At 49.2% G+C, this 15,511-nt stretch overlaps 2 protein-coding genes across 3 annotated transcripts in view; both read right to left on the bottom strand.

The window, feature by feature from the left end:
* SLC28A1 (solute carrier family 28 member 1) overlaps window positions 1-5,504 on the bottom strand; it is a gene marked incomplete at both ends in the record, with an annotated part of 53,896 nt that extends 48,392 nt beyond the window's left edge. The window contains 1 exon segment of the mRNA XM_082649434.1: window positions 5,494-5,504. Within this exon segment, the coding sequence (XP_082505560.1) occupies window positions 5,494-5,504 (11 nt within the window).
* The window catches only part of ALPK3 (alpha kinase 3), a 53,851-nt gene continuing 41,372 nt past the window's right edge, over window positions 3,033-15,511 (bottom strand). For both annotated transcript variants that reach the window (XM_082648921.1, XM_082648920.1), the window contains 5 exons: window positions 14,501-14,781; window positions 13,854-13,942; window positions 12,826-13,049; window positions 10,413-10,461; window positions 3,033-9,806 (listed from right to left, as the gene is read on the bottom strand). In XM_082648921.1, the coding sequence (XP_082505047.1) occupies window positions 9,470-9,806; window positions 10,413-10,461; window positions 12,826-13,049; window positions 13,854-13,942; window positions 14,501-14,781 (980 nt within the window). In that variant the 3' untranslated portion in view covers window positions 3,033-9,469. The remainder of the gene's footprint in view (window positions 9,807-10,412; window positions 10,462-12,825; window positions 13,050-13,853; window positions 13,943-14,500; window positions 14,782-15,511) is intronic.

Genomic DNA, 15,511 nt, shown 5'->3' with positions numbered 1-15,511 from the left:
AAAGAATCCACCTGCAAATGCAGGGAACACGGGTTTGAGTCCTGGTCCGGGAAGATCCCACATACCGCGGAGCAGCTAAGCCCGTGCGCCACAACTACTGAGTCTGCGTGCCTAGAGCCCGTGCTCCACAACAAGAGAATCCACTGCAATGAGAAGCCCGTGCACCGCAACGAAGAGTAGCCCCAGCTCGCCGCAACTAGAGAAAGCCCGCGCGCAGCAACGAAGACCCAACGCAGCCAAAAATAAATAAATTTATTTAAAAAAAAAAACTGAGGAAATATCTTAGACGCGTATGCCCTCTGCTTGTAACTCTTACACACTTTCCGTAAGAAGGGACCCTCACGAGACGGAGAGCACAGTGCTCTTCTAGCACCTATACAGCAAGTCCAGGTGTTCACAGAGGAAGGAAATACTCCAAACACCCAAAACGCCAAACTCCCCTGCCCCAGCTTACTTGCCGTGACTATCCCAGCGTCTCCTGCTAGAGTCCACCCCTTGACCCTTTCTATTCATTGGGAACAGATGGGCACAAACGGCCATTATCCAGTACAAGATGAAAGAATGGGTCTGGGGGTTCATCTATCTCAGCAACAGTGAAGGGCTGGTAAAGTAAGATGCCTGGTCCCATGCCCATGAGGGCCCATGGCCACCAGGCAGGGGGATTTTCCCCAAACAGCTAAGAGATCTCTCTTTCCAAATATTTAACTGGCTGCTACACTGTGAAGTGTATTTCCCTTGTCTCTGTTTTCGTTTTACCTTCTATCCCTCCTGCCTTTCCATCTCATATTAGCTTTTTATATAATGAGAGGTTGAGATGCTTCCTTTTTCAGTTTGAAGCAGGTTAAGATGTTCCACAAAGGTAGGTCTTAATTCACGTCATCCTGTGAAGGACGTGATTCAAGGATGATATCCATGGCTTTTGTGGGTTTTATACCAAAGGCTATATCCTCCTCTGGGAGGCACAGTATTTCCTGCCAGCCATTGGCAGGGGCAGTGGGAGCTGTTAATTTGGATCTCCATTGCCTTGTTGGCCCAGAGCCTGACACGGAGTCACAGTTGATAAGCTGGTTAATTATATAGGCAAAGATAGTTCCTTGATTGTTCCATTTTTTCCCTCTGTCGGGGCAGTGGTCTGATGTAGCACCCACTTAGAGCAAAGCCAGCTATTTTTATAAAAGTTTCCGTGAGGAGGGCTGTAGGCCTCCTGGGAGGAGCCGCTCAAATGAATCTACCACAGACCAGTAGTGTCACAGGGGAGGTGCTGACAAATGGGCATCACAAGTTAAATACAACGGTCAGGAAGAACAAAAATGAACGCCTCTGAGGGTCACATCTAGACACTGAGACTCTCCAGGTGCTTGCTTCCCTCCACCCAGGTGGGCTTCCACCAGTAACATCGTGCCTCAGGACGCAAGGCACGGTCTCCTCTCCGACTGGCACCAACTCTCCTTCCTGCACGGGCCTGCCAAGCCTGTATCATGCCCCGCTGTGCGACACTGCTTTCCATGCCACTGTGCCTTAGGAGCAAGGTTCCCTCTTCCAAAGGCTGTGTCCCAGTCCCTTCACTTCTATGCCTGTTGGGGCTCGTGGAGAGCCTGACCCAGCCCAGGGGCTAATCACTGACCAGCCTGTGGGTCAGGAGGCAGTACTGATTGTTTCTCATGGGACGAGAGCTGGAAAGACGGTTTTCAGGGGTGGGGTGGAGATGTTGTTAGCCACCCCACCTTGAAGGAAGGGAGAAACACCAGGGTCTCCCAGCTTGGCAGGCAGGATGGATTCTGGGCCCACACTTAGACCTAATGGCTGTGAATTGTATTCTCTAGTCAGACTCCACGAAACCAGGGATACTGTGTCTCTGAGCAACTTCCTGCGTAAGACCCAGCACAAATTCCACAGGGGTTGATTTAATGGGCACTCAGCCACATAATCTGAATAATTTGACTCCAACTGCTCCAAGAATATACATTTTGCCCTGTTAGAAAACAAGAGCCCTAATGAAATTTCTCTGCCAGTGACACAGTCTACACAGTAGGACACCTGATGCATCTCAAGCAGATTCCTTGGCCTGAGATGGGGATTCTCGTTCGAGTTATTTACTCCGTACATCATGCATGAAGGTCTTTCATCTTCACGCGTGATGCATCCCCTGAGGCTGAGTAGACGGTAGCTGCTATCTCTCGCTGCCCTTTGGAAATAATAGGAAAGAGCCGTCTCTGAACCACATCAGTTCTGAGGTCTGAGGACAGTGCCTCGTGGATTCCAGAACCTCTGGGTGTCAGTAGGGGATGCCTCTATTAGAAAAAGGAACAACAGGCACAAAATGGAGTCACTTGTCCGTAGGAGAGCAAACCAAGACTCTACTATAGTTTCAGCCACTCCCAGGACTGCAACCTTTAACCAATCAGTCTGGAATTACCTGATGAGCACAGTGAGGTCATCTCACCTGCATGATAGACTTCCCCTTTTCCCCCAAGGGAAGGTGACCTTGCCTGAAATAATCCGTTCTTTCCTTTATGACTTTATGGTCCCACCCTCCTTCTGCCTTTAAAAACCTTCCACTTTGTACACCTCCTCAGAGCTCCTTTCTATTGATACTTGCCAGATGCGATGCTGCCCAATTCGTGAATAAGGCCAATTAGATCTTTACTCAGCTGAATTTTCTTAACACTCCTACCTAGAGCTAGCTCCAATCACTCACGTGCATCTCAGTTCCAAGGGCTTAAGCAAAAAGTCCAAGCTCACATGGCTAGTAGAGGTGGATTTGAACTGAGGTGTGTCTGTTCTCAGCTCAAACAACCTTCTGATAATTTGGTTTCCCTTGAAGTTCTCCTTTCAGAAGAAGGGAAGAATTCCCTTGTCAGGTAAAGTGTCCAGTCTTCTGGATGGTTACATGTCTCATAAAAAATTAGCAAGGTGGGTTTTTAGTGTGAAAATTCCATTTCCTTGTACGTTTAATGAATGAAACAGGCTCCCTGAGTGTGATCAGCTCAGGGGTACTGACAACATCAAGGTACAAAACTGAGACCCAGACCCCGTCCCACACAACACTGTTGGTCTGCCAGTAACCAGAATCCACAGTCAACATAACCCAGGGGATAAGAGGCAGAATCAAATCAGGAAAAAGAAGAGTTACTCCCAGAAGAAACTTTATGAGCTAGCTAATATACATTGCCAAAAAATATAGGGGAAATTTATGGAAACTTTTTAAGGCTGTTTGACCAAGATAGCGGAACAGAATTTTGATTCAGGTTTTGTTTATTGATATGTTCTCACTCACCAGAGATTCTATAGAAGCTCATACAGCCAGATACAGTTCTTACCATTTGTGCAGGGGGAGGGGGGCTATAGATGAGGGTGGATAATACAAATCTGGACTGAATACTGACCCATGCTAAATTATAACAAAAGACCAAAATTCCAAGAAAGGCAGGAACTCACAGACTTTAGGAAACAAGAATGCTTTATTGGGTCCCTGACATGCATCCAGCCCATCTGCCCTCTGGCCTCTGACATGACCCAGAAGATGGTCTCACTCCCTGCCATGAGAAATTGGCGAGGCTCTGCTGGCTTTCCTCTCTAGGCCTGGAATTCTTGTTGGAAGAGCTCCTATGAAATGAACTTCCTGATCTCAGCAGCAGAGATAGACAGAAGGAACACAGTAGAGGAGTTATCATAATGGACGTGGGCGTGGAAACCAAACCTCTAGCTGTGGTTAATTAATCATTGGGCCCCAGGAATGAAAAAGACCAGACAGTGCCTAAGATATCAGCTAGTTACTACTGTAACCAAAGGTTTCTGGTTGGGCAAAGAGGTCTGTCTCAGCTGCCAAGGTAGAGTCAAAATCTCCCACTTAATTTCCAGACTTTCAAGGGAGAGGAAGTCAAATATCTTTGAAGAAAAACCTTATTTTAACACTTAGATGCATATTGTTAACCCTCCCCAAAGGGATCTGTGTTCACTTATCTGGGAACGGAAAGGAAAGGAAAGTACTCAGACTTGGGGAGAGGGGTTTTGTAGGACACTGGCTCCAAGCCAAGTCCAATTTCTGGGTACAGTAGAAGAGCATGTGGTCTCCCAATCCATAGAGATGTTTAATAGACTAAATTTTGCGCCACAGTAGACCCAGTGGAATCTCAAAGCCAATGAAAGGTTATTTTGAGTGTACAGTTGAAATGGATATATTCTGAAACACGCATAACCCCCACGATGGCTCTGATTAGTGGGGTAAGAATGACTATAATAGGATAGGAGAAGCACAAGCCATCAGAATTCCCGCTCCCGACCGAAATGGTAAATCAAAAGTGCTTCCGTATTTGTGAGGGAATTGTAGAAATCAGTGTTACTATCAGATTTAAGAGTGAAGTCATAGTGATTCCTACCACAGCTCAGCCTGGCCAGGAGGTCTTTGGATTGTTGTAAACTTTAAAACGTGTTAACTCCAATTGCAGGTGCTGTTCCAGAAATGGTCTTCTTGCTAAAGCAAATTCATCCAGCTCTTGGCGTTTGGTATGAACCCTTTGATCCAGTGAATTCATTTTTTCCCTTGATTTTCATGAGCAAAGAACATGAGAAGCAATTCGTCTTCAGCTGGCAGGGTAGCAGTACTCCACTGCTGTCCTGCTGAATGATATATATTATCTTAGCTGTTCAGCTCTGTGCCACAGACTGCCTCACAGGGACCTTGACCTCAGCAATGCAATGTTCCAGCACGCTGATGGCATCATGCTGATAGGGTCTGGAGATCAACAGTTTCCCTAGATGCTTTGGTAAGACATATATATGTGAGTCAGAGGTGGGAGATAAAGCATGTGAAAATGCAAATGTCTGTTCCTTGAATAACGTTCCTGGGGATCAAGGGGTCTGTTGAGGTCAGAATAGTTCCTCCATTAATGTAGGACAAATTCCTACATTTTGAATTCCTTACCACAAAGGCCCAATTCCAGGCAAAATTGTCAGTTTGGGGCATCTTGCTCCAACCCGTTTACTGACTGACCCAGAAGACTGCCAGCTTTGGGCAGGGCACAGAGCAAGTGAAGGCTCTCCAGCAGGAAAAGCCTTGAGCACAAATGATTCTGCCACGAGGCCACATGACCTGGCAGAGCCAGTGGTGCTTGAGGGGTCTGTCTGTGGCATATTGGGGAGGCACATGGAGATTGTGACAAGTCTTGATTTAAAAAATATGGCAGAAGGGGGTGGGATAGGAAGGGTAGGAGGGAGGGAGACGCAAGAGGGAAGAGATATGGGGACATAAGTATATGTATAACTGATTCACTTTGTTATACAGCAGAAACTAACACAACAATGTAAAGTAATTATACTGTAATAAAGATGTTAAAAAATTAAAAATAAAAAAAAATTAAAAATATGGCAGGAGAACCCAGAGTTTGGAATCAAGTGATACGCTGGCCAACAAGTAACTATTATCCTTTTGACACACAGCCCTCTGACTTGCCACTGGGCTCTGGGGAGTCTAACTGCTTGGCTACAGCCTACCAGGTGGCCATGCTGGCCCTTATGAACAGGGGTTGTCGGATCCACCCAGCCAAAATCAGGCATGGCCACCATCATTAGCTGAATGCTCCAGGATAGGGTTCTGGAGGCACAGGCAAGCTGTGTGTGGGCATCACTCACTCTCCCATAATGCCTCCTCCTGCCCTATGGCTGAGCTCGCCTCAGTCTACACTTATGCTATGGCTTTAACAGGGCAGGCACTTATCTTGACCATTAGGGGCCCTTCTTCTGGATTTGGATTTGCTTTCCTTACCCATCATGCCTCTCCCATCAAAATCCATGGAATTGGGTTTCCCTGGTGGCGCAGTGGTTGAGAGTCCACCTGCCGATGCAGGGGACACGGGTTCGTGCTCCGGTCCGGGAAGATCCCACATGCCGCGGAGCAGCTAGGCCCGTGAGCCGTGGCCACTGAGCCTGCGCGTCGGGAGCCCGTGCTCCGTAATGGGAGAGGCCACAACAGTGAGAGGCCCGCGTACCGCAAAAAAAAAAAAAAAAAAAAAAAAAAATCCATGGAATTATCAACTGTTGTAAACAGCGTTTCGGTAACCCCACACATTGCATTCAACCAGGGAATACACTTTATAGCAAAGTAATGGGTTGATGCCTATGGCCTTTGCTCATCTTGTCAGGATCCCCACAGTCTAGAAGCAGTTAGCTTGATAATATGGTGAAACGGTTTGCTGAAAACCCAGCTACGGCACCAGCTGAAAACAATACCTTGCAAGGCTGGGTAAGGCCTGCGAGATGTAGCATAAGCTCCAAACCGGCAACCAATTCATGGTGCTATTTCTCCCTCAGGCCAGGAAGCAGGGTGAAGAGGGGCATGTTATCACGACATCTCAATGCATTTCTCATATCTGAGGTTTAGGACCAGACTGGTGTAGAGGTTTTAGTTCCCAAGAAAACACCTCTTCAAAAATTCATAGTAATGATTCAAGTGAATTAGAAGCCTAGGCACCTGGCCGTCTCAGGTTGCTTGTACCTCTGAGCCACACAGAGCTAGGATAGGAGTATATCTAGGATACGAGTAAATATAGTGACACGTAGGAGTAGCTGGGATGATTAACTCTATCAAGGGAAAATATGATTGCGGCTACTTAAAACGGGGCAGGGTACAGATGGACGTGGGGGTTTCCTAAAGTGCTTCCTGGTACTGCCATGTCCAGTGGCTAATGCTTGCCACACAGGCAGGACCGCTTAGGAACTCGACTTTGGAACTGAAGATTTGGGTCACTCCAAAGGGCAAAAAAATCCCTAGTCATAAATACTAGTTCTCATGACCAGTTATAGAAATGGACCGTAGCCTTTACTCATACTTCCCTTCTTGTTGGGTTATATAATTTCCACAGGTTGCAGAATTTCAAAAGGAGATTGTGATAAAAGAGGAAAGAGTATCATTAGTGCCACTGGACTTTGGAGAATGGTAGCCCTGGTCATTACCCCTGGACTTAGTCATTGACTATTACCTTGAATGGTCTCCCCAAGCAGAGAGCGATTTGCTTTTGGTTGTATGTAAGAGAGTTGTAGTGCATCAGATGGGAAGAAAGGTGTGTGTGTGTGTTTGTGTGTGTGTGTGTGTCTGTGTGTATCTGTGTGTGTCAGGGTATCTTCTGTGGTTGCCTGCCAAGCCCTTTCTACCCTTCCACCCTCCACCATTCTTCTGGTAAGAATCCCCATCCTTTGGAAAACTACCTCTCTCCTAGTCCACGATGCCCGGAGCTCCAGGACAGGAATTTGAACTTGAGTGGAGGGAGATCCACTGGAGCCAACGGCAGCAGCTCCTGGGAGGCAAGCTCTGGAGCTACCCTGGCTCCTGCCCTTCTAAAGGCCAACTGTTCAGCTATTCCTTTGGTTCTGTGAACTACCCCCAACACCCTTCCCATGAAGGTCCAAGTCCATTTCTGTTGCTCAAAACCCAAGAAACCTAATGGAAAGCACCTCTTTTGAGACCACCTCATGCATCTTTGCCTCCCAGCAGTGGTCAGCTCAGGGTTTGGCATAAAGTAAGTCTGCTCAGTATGTCTGCCGAATGAATGGATGAATGAATAAACAAATCAACAATATTCCAGCTCTCAGTTCACCACGGCAATCTGGATATGCAGGCTGGGAGAGTTGGGAGCAAGAGGAAAAAGTGGGCAGAGTCACCTGAGCACAAGAGGAGGTAGAGAAGTCAGAAATGTCAAACGGAGGGGGGTAAAGGTCAGGCAAGGAAGGGCCTGGGTGATGGGGTGGGGCTGGGAATGAGAAGCCTCTGCAGCTTGGGAGGCAGGAAACAGTCAGTGAGTAGCTGAGAGGCAGGAGCTGGTCTTCCCCCGGGCTGGTCTTGCCCCAGTGGAGGCAGCCAAAGACACTGGGCGTTTCCCCAGAGCCCCAGCTCTGCTCTTCCTTCCTAGGTTCCTTCCTCTGCATTCCTCTTCCAAATGAATGAGCAATTCCAAAGGCCTAAGCGCCCTCGTAAGGGGCACAAGCCATCATTCCATTAGTACAAGCAGCACAGACTGTCTAGCTGCGGCCACAGAAGGCTGAGGCTGAATGCCAATCTAGGATCCAAAACATGGATTCACTTTTCCAGTGGGTCCAGGGACTGCAGGACGCCTTCAGAGAACCGCCTGGGGAGACGGGACCCTGACCCCATATACCTACAACCACACCAGATAAGGGCGAGCAAGATACACAGTTGCTGCCTTTATTGCATTCCAAGGGGAGCAGGCTAGCTCGAGACCCACCCCATCCCAGGCCTCAAGGAAGGGTTCTCAGGAAGGGCCCAGGGTGCTGGGCCGAGCACAGCAAATCCTTGGGAGCCTATATTGAGGCCCAGAGCTGGAGTCCCAGGATCAAGAGCTAATGGTTAGGGGCAGGGGGTCCTAATTCCCAGGCACAGAGACACTCCTCCACCCTGCACATGGGTGGACTGCATTCTTCCTACAGCTCCCAGGTGCACGCCCTCTGGAGAAGAGTCCCAGCCCTCTATCCCTGGTCAAGAGGGGATGTGAAATTCACTGTGACCCCACCTCGTTTCAGTATGAAGCACAAGGTCCCACAAAGTCAACACCTTCCGTCTGGCCACAGCTGCTGATGCAACCCTCATGCCAGCTCTCACCTCACGGGCAGAGGGCCTGGGAGAAGTAGGGGAGGAGTGTCCTGGGGTGGGCTGAGAGGCCAGAGGGTCTGCTCTTCACCTAGGTATGGTGGGTAGGGTGGGGGTCAGGCTAGGGAAGCCCTCGGGTAGGGGAACAAACAGAACTCAGTGAAAGGCAGGCAGCAGGCTGCAATTGGGTTCAAAGCCAGGGATGGGGGATGGGGTGCAAGGGAGCATGGTAGGCAGGTGATTGAGTGCCTGAGTGATGGGGGAAGGAAGAGCATGAACACACATCACCAAAGACCACTGCACAAGGATATGACAGTCTCTGGAAGGGCCCTGAGCACCATTCGGGCTCAGGGACAGGTTAGTTGCAAGATAAGCTGGGATGAATGAGGCAAAATGACTGGAAGGAAAAGACACCCTGAGAGTCACCAGGCCAGACACCGCAGAGGAAGTCTGGAGCCCTGAGGATAGGGAGGGATCAGGGCCAAGTGAAGGGAAAAGGGTAGGTGCTGGCCTGCGTGCCCCCAGAGTGCAACATTCACGGCAGGGCCTGGGGCGAGGGGTTTGTTGCAGAACTCATGCAGAGGACTCAGGGAGCCTCCAGCAGTGGCCAGTGTAAACTTCAAGGAGGGCTAGGCTGCAGGCCCCGGGAGGTAGGGCCTGGGAGCCGCGGGGACGATGGCACCAGGAGAGGCCACCGGGCTGGGTGTCAGGCACCAAGCATCTGATGAGGAGAGGCTGCGGGCAGAGGCCCCGAGGGGTGCCGCCTCTGCACCTGCTCCGGTCAGTCCCGTACTGGGAACGTCTCCATCGGTTCGAGCTGCTTCCTTGTCGGTCTGCTGCTGGGTGGAGGCCCCCAGCCTCCTGTGGGGGCTACCGCATGCCCTGGGCCTTGGAGCCTCCATCTCGGACGGGAGGCTGTCCGAGTAACTGGGTGGCGACTGCCTCTGAGGCCTGAGGGGTGGCCTTGGAGCTTGGGGCACTCTTCTGGGGACTGGGAGGGCCTTTCCTCTGGGGCTGAGGACTCAGCTGGGGGCCCCTCCTGCCAGCAGATGGACTCTTGGAGCCTTTGGCCTTGGCTTGGGGGTGGGCAGCCTCAGGGCCCTTGAGAGGTTTTAGCCCCAGCATCTCACAGAAGGTGTTGCACTGGTGGGAAGAGGCAAACTGGTCCAGCAGGGCAGGGAAACAGCTCTCCTTGAGGCCTTGGTATCTGCAGCCAAACAGTGAGAGCTGAGTAGGAGCCCCACCCAGAGAGAGAGTCCTTGGGGGGCAGACTGTGGGGTGGCCACAACCAGGGTGTGGTGCCCAAGGTCCATCCTACCTTACCTCGGGGTGCTGGGGAGTCCACCTGGGGCCACCTCAGACGGCAGCATCTGAAACCTCAACTCTAAACTGAGGTCTCATTACACCCTGGCCCATGGAATTCATCGGGTGGGACGTCACTCGGTGTGAGGACCATCTGCCTTATTAACATAAATAAGAGCAGACTCCAGCTCACCACTCTACTCACGGGGCCCTGCTTATCTGCACCCTGATGAGCTTTCACAAGTGAGAAGGAAGGGGAGCAGGTACACTGAGAGCCCAGGATGTAGGTGGTCCTGTGCATGGGCGTCAAGAGCTACTGGTCCAGGTCTGGGGTCAGGGGCACAGCAGGTGGGGATCAGTGGCCCCTGAGACATTACTACATGGCCATGGGTGCAAGTGGGACTCTCTGGTCACAGGTCTAGCACCTCAGGGATGGAGAACCAGAAGAACTTTGACATTTTCCACCCTGAGCAGACTCTCAGAGGGCATTCTGTCCCCAAGGAGCACTCACCCTCGCAGTTTGGTAGCAATCTGCACATCAGTCATTTTCCAGTTAACCCCTGAAAAGAGAGAGAGTGGGGAGTTGAGGGCATCCTGGGCTGGTTCTAGGGCCCCCATGTCTCCAAGATGGATATCACTTTAGATGGAAACTTGCCAGATTGCAGGGCACATCTTCAGGTACCCTCTCATTGGGCATCATCACCCTGGCCTGTCTCATGAGTGGTGTGGGTATCTCTGTATTATTAGTAGTAATAATATTCCCATTTTCACAGGTGAGGAGATAGGCTCAAAGTTAAGTGACTGCAGCAAAGTCACATTTATTCATTCATTTAATAACTGAATGCTGTCTGTGTGCAATGACCACCGTGAATCAAAGTTCAGTCTTTCTTACTCCTAGATCCAAAAGTCTTCCAGCTGTGCAATCCTGCCTCTACTGGATGAGATTAGGTCACAAACTGAGCTGGCCTCTGGCTTTGAGGTAAAACCTTCTCCTTCCTCATAACAGATTAGCCCATCTGGGCAAGAGGGAGAAAGGTGGAAATGTGAAGGTATTTCGGCGCTGGGCCAGCAGAAACGTTAACACTGGATAAGACTGGCTTCCACCTACTCATACAGTGCAGCAAGCAAGCACTCCAAGAAGCCCAGATGGGCTCCTAGGTTAAGACAGCCTTGAAGAACAGATCCAGGCAAGTGGTGACAAAGGAGCCATTTCCCACCCCGTCCAGGCCACCCCAGCATCTTAGCATTCATGCGTCAGGTCTGTGACTCTCCTTCCCTGTTTGTACACTGTCCGGTTGCCTTCCTCCAGGAACCTACCTCTCACTAACAGGCCTGAGTACCCGTGGATGATAGAGTGGCACAAATGTGGGCTTGAGAACCAGGCACACCTGCATTTACATTTCAGCTCTGTCACTTTGGAGCTGTGTGTGCTTGGCCAGTCACTTACTATCTCTAATCCTCAACAGTAAAAGTAGGGATAATGCTGCCCATCTTGCAGGGGAATTGAGAAGATCACAGTATGTGTAGGACTATAACTTAGTGTCTGAAACACAGTAGTTATGCAATAAATATTAATTTCTTTGTTATTTCTCTTTCAGCATTTATCACATTCCATTTTGCATTATAATAATGATGATCCCTTACACTTGCACAGAATTTTGGTTTGCAGAGGGCTTTCATAAATACAGTCTCATTTAATATTCTTAACAAGTCTGAGAGATAGGCAGGGAAGATATGGTTATTCCTAGAGAGGGAAAGGAAACAGAAGCTCGGAGAGATTAAATGACCTAACCTGTCTGAGCTTGTTTTCTTCTCTGTAAAACAGACACCCAGCTAGAAAATGATGAGACCTAGGCTTGAATTTCTTTGACTCTCAAGTCATTCTACTATATTATGTTATCATCTCATTGTAGAAATTGGTATACTTATCATAGCTTCTTGAGGACAATGGCTATTCCTAATTCACCTTTTTATCTTCCCAATATTTAGTAATGTTGGAAGGAAGGAAGGAAGGAAGGAAGGAAGGAAAGAAGGAAGGAAAGAAAAATTTATGAGTTAACAAATAGAGTGAATGATAATGGTTTAATGTGTTACTAGCCCCCCTCTCTTCAATATAGAGTTGTATATACAATATTTATTGTATTAATATTTATTCTTTAACCCCAATGCAAAGCACATTTAAGCCAGTTTTCTATCTCTGGTCCTTGGTTTTGTCACTTATTTACATCAGGGATAAAATGTAATAGTGTGTGATATTCGCAGCATTCCAGTCCTCTCACTGTAGAGAGGATTTTATCTTTTCCTCTCCCCTGCCCTGTCTGGTTACAGAGAGTAGGCCTGGAGAGGAGTGGTCAAAGAAGGAAGGAGAATTCATGCTTGCTGGCCTTCCTTTGTTGGGGAGAATCTGAGTAATGGGAGAAATAGAAATAAACTAAAAAGAAGCAAGAGAGACTAAGTTTGTTTACATAATAAAAAGCTACCAAAGACAGAGGGGGGAGCAGGGAAGGAGGAGACTGCAAAGCTATGTGTGCAGGGATGGAAGAGAGAGGTTAGGAAGTTAGAGAGTAAGAAAGTTCACAGCAGAGCTGCAGGGAAGAAGGAAAGGGAGATTTTGAAAACGCGGTTGCGGGTTTGAATTAGATCCCATGGAACGGTCTTTGAAGTAAATTCCTTTTTAATTTTAAGTGAAGCCTGGAGTGTACTCCTTTAAATACAACTGCAGTTATAGACTAGGCACCATGAGGCCCTGATATGTATTAGCGCTGCATACAAAGTGGTTCCTGTCCAACGCACTTTACAAGGTTACTGTGAAAGCAAAGGAGAATATGTGCAAAAGTGCGCTGCACACGAGTAAACGAGAACTGTGACCCTGCCCCTCCGCATGCTCTCCTGCACATGTACATGCACACCTCACACCCTCATACCTGCCAAATCTGTGACAAGGAAGCTGCCATTTGTCCACAGATACAGCCAGTGCTGGAAGGTCTGGCATTTCTGCACGGCCTCAGAGCTGCTAGATGCTGCTGGAGCCGCAGCAAAGCCCCATTCCCGGGAACAGTAAGACTCCATGGGCTTGCCCAGGTCCTCCTCCAGGGTAGCATATGGGATATTGTTTGCAGGCCGGTAGATCAGATACAGTGGGATGATCCTAAACATAGTGTCACCCTGAAGTGAGCAGGAAGTATGGCCCCAGAGAGCTCCTCCCTCTACCTCAATTCTACACTCTTGGATCCAAAAGGAAGGCCCTTCCAAGAACAGAACTCTCAGCTCTGAGCCTGAAGGACAGCAAGGAAGGGGGGGTTCCACCCTGAGTTCAGGAAAGGAAATGGTGGCCTCCTCCATTCTCTGAGGTCAATGGGATTAGAACTGAACCCTGCTATAGCCCCAGGAGGCCTCTGTGCTTGAGTGAGGGACTAAGACCTGTAAGTGCCAAACAGAAAGGAATACCTCTGAGAGGATCCAACCAGACTGTGCTCAATGCCAGCTAGACCCTAATACTCAAGAGTTGAAGTTCCAAGTCTCAAAATGAAAACAGTTTCCATGTGTAGCTGACTCCTACAAAAATCCACACTGACCCTGCCCACCTACCACATTAGAATCCTGACCAGTTTGCCTGGAAGCTTTAGCCCACCCCATCACCCTCAGAGAGGCCCAGAACCTGCTGTGCCCAAACCCTGCGATCAGCAAAAACTGGGCAAAGGAGTGGGGAATTAGGGTGGGTGGGAGGAGACTGAAGACTAGAGCAGAAGCTTTTCTAAAGTGGGCAGTGAATCTTGAGGTCTTTATTTCTAGATTTTGTGGAACCACTGAGCTGAGCATGGGGTTAGCTGGGGGCCCATTTACACGTGACCATGATGCAGGAGGCCCCCAGGAGGCTGTGAAATCATGGTTCTCTGCAGAAGCTCAAGTCAACCCGTCTGCACACTGCACGGCCCCCTCCCTGTGCACTTACTCAGGCACGTCCCCAAAGCCAGGTGCAGCCCGGGCTTCAGCCGCGAAGATTTTGCAGTACTCTCGACTCATGTTCTGGATCTTGCACCCCTGTGGATCGAAGAGAAGCAACTCTGATCAGCAAGGAAGCATCCCGGTTCTCTATCTGCCTGGCTCTTAGTGGGAAGGCCATCTGCTAGAGGCTGCAGGGAGGATTCCAGCCCTGGGGGAGGTGGGGTTCATTCCTACCCTCCTCCCTACTCTGCACCTCATTTTTCTCATTTGTAAAACAAGAGGCTTTGGACTTGTTTTCAAAGTGGTTTCCAAAGTGTGCTTCCTGGAGCCCTAGTGATAGATGGCAATGCCCCAGGGGCCCCACTGCAGGAGAGCAAGGTACCGACCCCGCCCACAGTCACTCCCCTTTTAACTCCCAAATAAGGCTTCTGTGAAAGATATCTTTGAGGGCAGTGAAGAAAGTTTTCTGCTGAAAAATACAGTTTGAAAACTATGGCCCCAAAGATGTAGCCTGGACTACGTCTCAGGCTCTCGTCGAGGTAAAGTTGAGACTAAGGTGGCTTCCTCCTCCATACTGGGCTTCCCAGTAGGACCCAGGCTGGGAAGGGGAGGGATGAGAGAGTGGAAGGATGGGGCAGGGGGATGGGACAGTACCTGGATGGTGACGTCATAGTTTCTGCCCAGGAGAGAAGTCTCACTGCTGGGCCCAAACACAAGCAGGCTGGACACCTTGATGATGCACGTGAGGCCTGACTCGAAGATGGGTTCCAGCCCGTAGATGACCTTGGCCTGGGAGGCCTTCCGAAGGCCACACCCGTGTCCGCCACCTTGTAGCTCCTCGCTCACCAGGCGCCCAAAGAGCTTGTCCCCCCAGCAGCCAGTGTCAGCCAGACCCTTAGCAAACACCATGGGGGTCATCTCAATCTCTTCTCCAACTGAAGGGGAACAGGAGAAATGTGGAAAACTAGAAGCTCCCCCCCGACTGCTGTGGGACCCGTAGCACCCCACCACTCTGTCCATGACTTCTCTTTGGGTGTGCACTTGTGGGGGGCGCCCTATGAACTATGACCTCCTGAGGGCAGACACTGTATCTGGTAAAACCGCCGTCATTCAACAATGCTCACGTGTGCAGAGTAAGGGCTCAGCCAGTGTCTGTGGAAGGCAGGGGTTTTCTGAGGAAGCAGCAATCAATACAGAATATCAGAATTACTTTGTTTTAGAATTCAGTGTTTTGATCAAATGAATAAGTGACTCCATGTCAACCAACATGTTTGACTGAAACAAAAAGTTTGTGAGACAAATCCAGTAGCAGTGAGCACTCCTAGTGCTCAAATTGGGATCACTAAATACCATTTTCCACTAAAAGGAACCAGAACTCCCTAAAGAAATGGTTGATTCCGGGTCTAGGGCAGGAAGTGTCCTAGACTGACCTGAAACATCTCTGGACCAGAAAGCAAGTAAGGTATCATAAACAATTGGCAACTTGTCAAAAGGACACAAGAGCCAACCTGAAGAGGCTTCTACTGGCAAAAAATGAGACAATCTTACCAACAACAACAGCAAAATAATTGCAAAGTATTGAACGTTCAAAGGTGTTAAAAATCCATACTTTCATAATTATAAGTAAAAAAAACCCTTCCCTCTGGAAAAAAAAACCCTCATTCG

Source organism: Grampus griseus, assembly GCF_964374135.1.
Source record: "Grampus griseus genome assembly, chromosome: 2".
NCBI lineage: Eukaryota > Metazoa > Chordata > Mammalia > Artiodactyla > Delphinidae > Grampus > Grampus griseus.
This window is presented reverse-complemented; position numbering and strand designations above follow the sequence as displayed.